Raw genomic sequence first — 7,971 nt, forward strand, 5'->3', positions numbered from 1 at the left:
CAATGAACTCCGATCTTCACTGAGTGGGAAAGGAAAGCGTTGCGTGATGGATTCTAACGCAACGCAAAACTGGAAATACTCAATCCTCTACTTCTCCTTCGTCCTCGCAATTCTGCACCTTACTCAAACCCATTTTTCAGCTAAACTTTTCCTTGCCAACCCAACTGTGCGCATCAAGAAGACCCCTCACCTCCCTCTACGCTTTCGTTCGGACGGTACCTTCAAAATTCTCCAGGTTTCATTCTTACATTAATTTTCATTATTAATTATATATAAAATTAAATCGTAACTGTTTTCGGTGGTTTTGATGGATGGTAGGTTGCTGATATGCATTATGGTAGTGGAAGCATAACGCGGTGCAGGGACGTGTTGGCTTCTGAGTTCGAGTTTTGTTCCGATCTTAACACCACTCGATTTTTGAAGCGCATCATTCAGGCTGAGAATCCTGATTTTATTGCCTTTACTGGTACTTTTCCTGTTTATGCCTTTCTTGCTTGTGTGTAAAGTAGCATAATTATATCTTGATCTCGTAAAAAGGGATGTTGTGAGCGTAAAATAGAAGAAACTACACGTCTTAACTGGTATAAAGGGTTCGTTGCCATATTGCTTGTGCGCCATCTAATATTATTTTCAGATGGTTTGTTAATTTATATGGTGGTTTGGTGTGTGTTATCTATACAAAAATGTTCTTTCCTTACTTTTCTTAGTTAATAGGACGAGATATGATGGAGATTTTAATATGGTCCTTCAAAACTCTCCGTTATCGATTTTCATCATTTTGAACATTTGAAAATGCCCAATCGCCATGAGGCATTTTCTCGGAAATTGAAGTTTGTAAAAGTTATATTTGTTAATTATGGATCGACAAAGCCCCAAAGTTATCCTACTAAAAGAAGCTTACTGCAAGAGGAAGTTTGGAAGGATGATATCTGTCAAATTATAATTACGTACCTCGGCCTTTAAATAGTGAGTTATTGGTGAAAGGAGTTGAAATAAAAAGAGTAAATACCATGATTTAAGTTTGAATCACTGTAGAGAAAACTAGAGGCTAGCTCCTACAATAAGAGATAATCCTCTGATACAGAAATGGAAAGTATTGCAGTAGAAAACAAAAATAACAACTAGAGACTGCTGATATGCAGGGCTGTAGCCTTTGTCCTTGTCCCTCCCCTTCTTATTCTCATTTACTTTCTTCAGTGAGATACCGGAATCCTCCTCCCCCCTCAGCATGTGCCGGCTGTTCATACTGTTGCTGACATCTTTTCCCTTAAGCAACTTCTCTCTTGGCTCTTTCTCTACATGTAGGAAGTTCCCACCACTTCTTTCATTCCCTTGCTTCTTTCTTCTTTCATCCACACGCATCCCACTGCCCTCCATCCTACACTTCTTTCTATTATATGGTTAATCAATGGATCTGTCATACCACCTGTCATGTAACACAATTATTGCTGGGTTCTGCTAAGAATTAAGAGACAGTATCTCTCATGAAAGAACAACCTGCTGTTTCTTACAGAACAGAAACAATTTTATATGGCTTACAGTATAGCAAGTAATGCACATTTACAGATTGTGTGGGAATAGAAGTAGAGGAAGCGAGATTATTGGTGCTTTGCTTACAGGTGCAACAAACCTGGATGAGGAAGCAAGTCATTTGAATGGATTTGTTCAGAAAAACTACAAGTCATTTAGAGACATTGATATTGATGTGCAATTTAAATATTTGTCTACTTTGGTTTTAGCACTTTCTAGACATGCCTTTCCCTTTCTAAATGTATTCAGCACCAGCAGTATTTAAACATTCTCTGATTGAAAATAAATTCTTCCTGCTTATTTCTGCATAAATGAAAATATTCCATGACCATTTCCATTCAATATCTTTGATGGCTGAACCTAATCATGTGTGCTCTATAGGTGGCTCTTCATTTTTAATGTTTAGTTGCCATAGGGTCCTCAACAGGATTTTTGTTAATACTTAACTATTTACAATGTTTTTGCTTGTTTTCTGCCTGCGCCAGTGTGCCTACTTCCTAATTAACATGGATTCAGTTCTTGCATTTAGGAGATAATATATTTGGATCAAGTACAGTTGATGCTGCAGAATCTCTGTTTAAAGCCTTTGGTCCTGCTATGGAATCTGGACTTCCTTGGGCAGCCGTATTGGGAAACCACGACCAAGAATCAACTATGAATCGTGAAGAATTAATGTCCTTAATCTCCCTTATGGATTATTCTGTCTCACAAATCAATCCATCAGACGATGATCTCACTAATCCTACTAAAGGTGGCAAAATGACTAAAATTGATGGCTTTGGGAATTATAACCTAAGAGTGTACGGTGCCCCAGGTTCCATGCTGGCAAACAGCACTGTTTTGAATCTTTTCTTTCTTGACAGTGGAGACAGGGCTGTTTATCAGGGAATTCGAACTTATGGATGGATCAAGGACTCTCAACTTCAATGGCTGCGCCGTGTTTCTGAAGAATTCCAGGTAATAACAAAATCTAAAATCTGAACATTCAGTTTGTCACCCTTGCTAGTTATACCCACTTGTGTTTAAGAGTTGTTAATTCGTGATGATTATAAAGAGACTAAGCCCTTGTTTGTTTTAAAGTTAAAGAATTGATTCTTACACTTTAACAATGAAAAGTACACATTTCAATGCAAATATGTGGTTCAGATAAATTTAGGCACACATCTGAATCACATTAAGCAGCTCAAAATCAATTCCATCAAAATTAATTCTACTGTACACTGAATCAAACTGGCACCAAATGTTAATGTTTCTATACCTCAATTTTGGCATGATTCTTACCCATATTTGTCTTCATTGACTTGTATTTCTGTAAACAAATACAATCTTCATAATTTTTTTTCCTTTTCTTTCCTTGGTAGTGATTTATACTTTCTCTACGACTATTTTTCTATGGGAAGTGTGCAAGAATTTTGTGGATACATCATAAGTTTCAGCTTAGCTACATATACATAGTATTTTGTCAATTGTATAGTAGAAAAGTTGCCTGGGGAATAGAGCAAAGTAACATGTATAGTACATATGCACTATTAGATTCACATAAATTACCAGGTGGGAAAAATGAGAGTCGGCTTGGGAAAATTAGAGAATAACCCAGGCATGTCCGAGAAGGAAGCAATTGCTGCCTTGAAATAACTTTGGACAGATATTTCACACAAGGTTAATGTGCGAAGTCCAAGAGTGACAGAACTCTTCTTCCATGGTTTTAGGTCTTTAGCAATGAACAACAACTGCATTTTCCAATAGCAAACTGCATTTGACTTAAAATTGTACTAACTAACAGAGAAGAAATGAATATATGGGGGTGGGGCAGACAGTAATGGTTGCAATAAGCTGAATATTTTTCTCCCACTTTTTTCAGCTTTCACCCTGGTATCCTCATAAGCTACCTCCTCATGCTAATAACACTTAACCTAAACAGGCTTGTGAGAAAAATGTTACACCTTTTATCAGCAGATTATTATTTATTTCTCCTTCAATAATATCATGCACTTTTTGTTATTCATTGGACGCAACCTTTCTATTCGCTTGAGGTAGGTTTCCCAGATTTAGATCCCATTAACATCTTGCAGGTCACACACTAACAGGGACAAAAGGTGGATCCTCTTCATCCTACTGATGCTATTTCTACACCACCAGCACTGGCATTTTTCCATATCCCAATCCCAGAAATTCCACAGCTCTTCTACAAGGAGATCGTAGGCCAGTTTCAGGAGGCTGTGGCATGCTCTCGAATGAACTCAGGGGTCTTGCAGACCTTTGTCTCCATGGGAGATGTGAAGTCTGTGTTCATAGGCCACGACCACACCAATGACTTCTGTGGAAACTTAGATGGCATATGGTTTTGTTATGGTGGTGGCTTTGGATATCATGGGTATGGCAAGGCTGGGTGGCCAAGGAGAGCAAGGATTATACTGGCTGAACTTCAGAAAGGAAAAGGGTCCTGGTTGGACGTGCAAAGAATCATGACTTGGAAACGCCTTGATGATGAGAAGCTGAGCAAGATTGATAAGCAAATCCTATGGCAGTCTAGATGACCGTGCTACTATAACAATACTGCCGTTACATACACAAGATCCAGATTGTCTTCGTGTTGTTTACGGTATCAGGAGTAATGCCTCATTTTTTGTATCAATTTGATTGTTGTTATTCCACATCCTTCTTGCATTTGGGGTTTAATACTGTCCTAAGCACTCATTGATTCGGTAGTGACTGTCAGAGTCTGTAAATTATATCATTCCAAGAAACCGGAAACTAAATTTCGTATTTGAGATAATTTAAATCGTTTGTCACATTTCAAATTTTCATTTAAAATTGCTTTTGCTCGTACCGTGGATAAGTGAAGACAACCTTCCATTTGAGTTCCAAATTTGATTCTTGTCTCCCCTTTTTCGTTAGTGTGATGCATTTTAAGCTATCTTTAGGTTGAAAGAATGGAAAAGGCCACTGGAATAAGCAAAGGAAGGAAAGCCTAGTTCCTACTCCCCTAAATTTTTTTAGAACTTTTTTCAACACTTTTTTTACACATTTTTTAAAATTAGAATATTTGCCTCATAAATTAGTTTTTTTTACAGATATTTTAATTTGTTAAAGTTCTGATCAATTATAAAGAGTCAGTAAAAGATTTTGTTTAAAAGAATATATTTCTACTTTGGCAGATTTTATGGTTCAGTTTTATGGTTGATTTGGTTACATACATTGCAATGAGGTTGTTGACAAACTTTGGAGCTGATAGGTTTAATTTATAAATAATTTTTTTAAAACTAATTTTTAGAATGATTTAATTTTTTTAGAAATTAAATTTTAGAAGTCTTTTGTAAATTATTTCTAAAATTTAATTTTCAAAAGTAATAAAAGCAATGCAAAGAGAAAAATGGAATACAAAAAGAAATTGGCCTATTCGAGGTGAGAATTGGGCCAAGGACGGCGACAGCCCCAATAGTCTAAAGAAGCCCTCATTAACAATAGTAAACGGTCGTTGTAGGAAAAGAATTTGAATTTGTTAATAGAAGAAATGAAAATGGCGGCAACCAGTGACGAAGAAATGGAGTCACTGCTCTGCGCATTCGATCAGATCTACGAGGTAATATTCGAACCGAACACTTGGCACTATCAACGTTCGATCATCAATGGAACATTGATTTTTCTTTTTACCTTAATGGCTCAGGATGCCAAGAGCGGCGTTTCGGAGATGCAGTTGCTGCAATCCAACTACAACGCTGAGTTCAAGATGCGGGAATCACTCCAAGTCGCTTGCAACACCCTCAAAACAGGTCCTATAAAATTTTCGCATCCTATCTTTATTTAGTTAGGCGTATAGAGATTTGAGTCTCTGATGTATCAAGTGCATGTATCGATTTAAGTTATTAGTTGTATCTTTTTGTGTTAATTTGACGTTTTAAATACTTTTAGCGTGTTTTCAAATATACACTAAATTTAATTTGTAATGTTGTAGAAAATGAAAGGATGGCAAAACTGTACGCGGAGTCCTTAAAGAATCTGGCTGATCAGGTGCTTCAATCATGAACCGATGAACTTTGCTTTTGAAAAGTGGTTTAACTGTAATTTTGATTTGTAACTGCAATTAAAATTTGAAAACATTTCCTGAACTTGTTAATTTAAAATGAACAATTGTTACAGCTTGACTACCGTACAAAATGCTTGAACTTGAAAGAAGAATTGGAAAGGATAAAAAATGAAGTTGTGCATAAGGAAGACGTAAGTTGTTTTAAGCTTGTAAAATTTTGAATTTAACGCTTTGTGATTTGATGATGAGAGATAGAAAATTACCAAAGCGGTTGGATAATATATTACAGTTTTAGACAACTCGGTTTTTGTTTTTGCGCAGGGACTTAGGCAGGGTGTGGAGTTGTTTAAGCGAGAATATGAAGAAAAAATTGCGCGTTTAGAAGCTCAAGTTAAGTGAGTATCGATAATTTTGTAAACAAACATATATTTAATGGTCAAATTAGTCCCTCAATGCGCATTTTATTAATCAAATCAGTCATGAGAGTCACGAATTAGGGCTCAATTTGGGATGTTAAGGGTGATTTTCATCGTTTATAGGGTGATATAAATTTTTGGGGACTAATTTAATCATTTACTCGTCAAAATATGTCCATCATTGGAGTGAAGTTTTGCTCTTTTGATGATCATTGTCCTCACCTTATGTCAGGGCATCTCTACATGAGAAAGCAACATATGAAGCAACAATAAGCCAACTCCATGGAGATTTGGCTGCACGTGAAAGTCACATGCAAGTTCTAGCCAATAGGTTGGACCAAATTCATGTTGAAGTGGAATCAAAATGTGAGGCACTTTGTTTAGCAGTAAATATATGGTTTTTCTTTTTCACTAGGTAGTGATATATCTATACTCGGATCAAGGGGTCTTAACATTTTCTTTCTGGCTTTTCTCATCGTTATTTGACAGATAGTTCTGAGGTTCAGGATTTGAAAGAATGTCTTGCGGTTGAACAGGAAGAGAAAAACGAGTTAAACAGAAAAGTCCAACATCTGGAAAAGGAATGTAAGTGCTAATTTTATTCCCATGTCTCTATTCTGTCAATACATTTGTATTTTTCTATCTTGAGACAGATTTGCCAGATTCCCGTCAACTGAATCTCCCAATCCCTGAGCAAACCAAAACCTGAAGTCCCATTCTCGACTATTTACAAAACCATTTTATTGTTCTACTTGAGCATTTTCATTTTATATCACCTAAACATAAATGGGAGGTTTTTCTGTTCCCTGCAGTGCTGATTTGTAAAGCAAAGATGGTTGACCAGCAGCAAGAAATGACCTCAAATTGGCAAGTGGAAACACTTAAGCAGAAAATTATGAAACTAAGAAAAGAGAACGAGGTCCTGAAAAGAAAGTTCTCTCATTTGGAAGAGGGCAAGTAATATAGGAAAACTCAAATTAACATTTTTTATTCAATTCTATTATTTGAAATCTAATTTTATCTCTCTCTTCTTATTCTAGCTTAATTGCACTTTAAGTTTTTATATTCTAACAAAAGTATAATTTTAATTGCTCACTTTTAATCTTCTAATTTTCAAATGTTCAAATCTAATCTTTCATTCTAAAATTTTATCTAATAATTAATAAAAATATAATAGAGATATGACATTTTATTAATTTATACAAAAAAGTAAAGAAAAGTATAATTTTTTTAAATAAAAATACAAACTAAAATATATGAAATGCAATAAAAGTCTTGATTTTAGAATAAAAGATTTAATTTAAATGAGTAATTAAAATTTAAAATTAAAATTACAAACACATTAAAATATAAGAATCAAAAGTATAATAAAGTCTTTTATTTATTAGTTTTTAGTATACACACATCTATAAAATATTAACCACAATCAAAGGAGACACAAACAGTGTCCCACTTTAAGAGTACAAGAATCATTTTTCATTTTTAATTTGACTCACCTTATTTTATAACAAATGATAAAAGTATTTTTCTTATTTTGTTTTAATGCAATTACATTTACAGCATTCAAATTTGAGGTTGTTATTTTACCTTAAATATTACATATGAGTTCTAATTTTTAAATAAGATCATTTTTAAGAATTATTTTCTTTCTTATTATGTGACATTTTTTTTTTTACATTTAACATTTTTTAATTTAATCTTAATTTTAATTTTTATAATTTATTTTTTAATTAAAAAATCTAATGTTTAATTTAGTTTTATCTAACATAATAGAATATTTTTAATGAAGTATATTTTTAATTTTTTATTTATAATTTAATTTCATAATATACATGTAATGCAAGAAAATTTCATTACTTATATTAATAATTTTTATCAATTGATATTCGCACTTGGGAGCCATTAAATTTAAAAGGCTTATAAATAAAATTTGAAGCTTAATACGATTTTTCAAGAAGTTAATTTATAGTTTGTAAAAGTTGATAAAAATAAATAGGT

At 34.0% G+C, this 7,971-nt stretch overlaps 2 protein-coding genes across 3 annotated transcripts; both read left to right on the forward strand.

The window, feature by feature from the left end:
- Window positions 1-4,266, forward strand: LOC113874339 (probable inactive purple acid phosphatase 28). Of its 2 annotated transcripts, none has more exons than XM_027512569.1 (4): window positions 1-235; window positions 319-466; window positions 2,060-2,487; window positions 3,618-4,266. In XM_027512569.1, exons 1-4 carry the CDS (start codon window positions 47-49, stop codon window positions 4,065-4,067), a joined length of 1,215 nt encoding a protein of 404 aa, XP_027368370.1. In that variant the 5' UTR covers window positions 1-46; the 3' UTR covers window positions 4,068-4,266. The 2 variants fall into 2 exon arrangements, with proteins under 2 accessions (XP_027368370.1, XP_027368375.1); XM_027512574.1 differs by having other exon boundaries at window positions 2,063-2,487.
- Window positions 4,267-5,050: 784 nt separating this feature from the next.
- On the forward strand, window positions 5,051-6,934 carry LOC113853219 (protein At-4/1). The gene is made up of 8 exons (XM_027483715.1): window positions 5,051-5,113; window positions 5,198-5,303; window positions 5,486-5,541; window positions 5,671-5,748; window positions 5,879-5,952; window positions 6,206-6,339; window positions 6,463-6,558; window positions 6,786-6,934. Exons 1-8 carry the CDS (start codon window positions 5,051-5,053, stop codon window positions 6,932-6,934), a joined length of 756 nt encoding a protein of 251 aa, XP_027339516.1.
- Window positions 6,935-7,971: the final 1,037 nt, after the last annotated feature.

The sequence above is a fragment of the Abrus precatorius genome, unplaced genomic scaffold, assembly GCF_003935025.1.
Source record: "Abrus precatorius isolate BTA unplaced genomic scaffold, Abrus_2018 Scaffold10, whole genome shotgun sequence".
NCBI lineage: Eukaryota > Viridiplantae > Streptophyta > Magnoliopsida > Fabales > Fabaceae > Abrus > Abrus precatorius.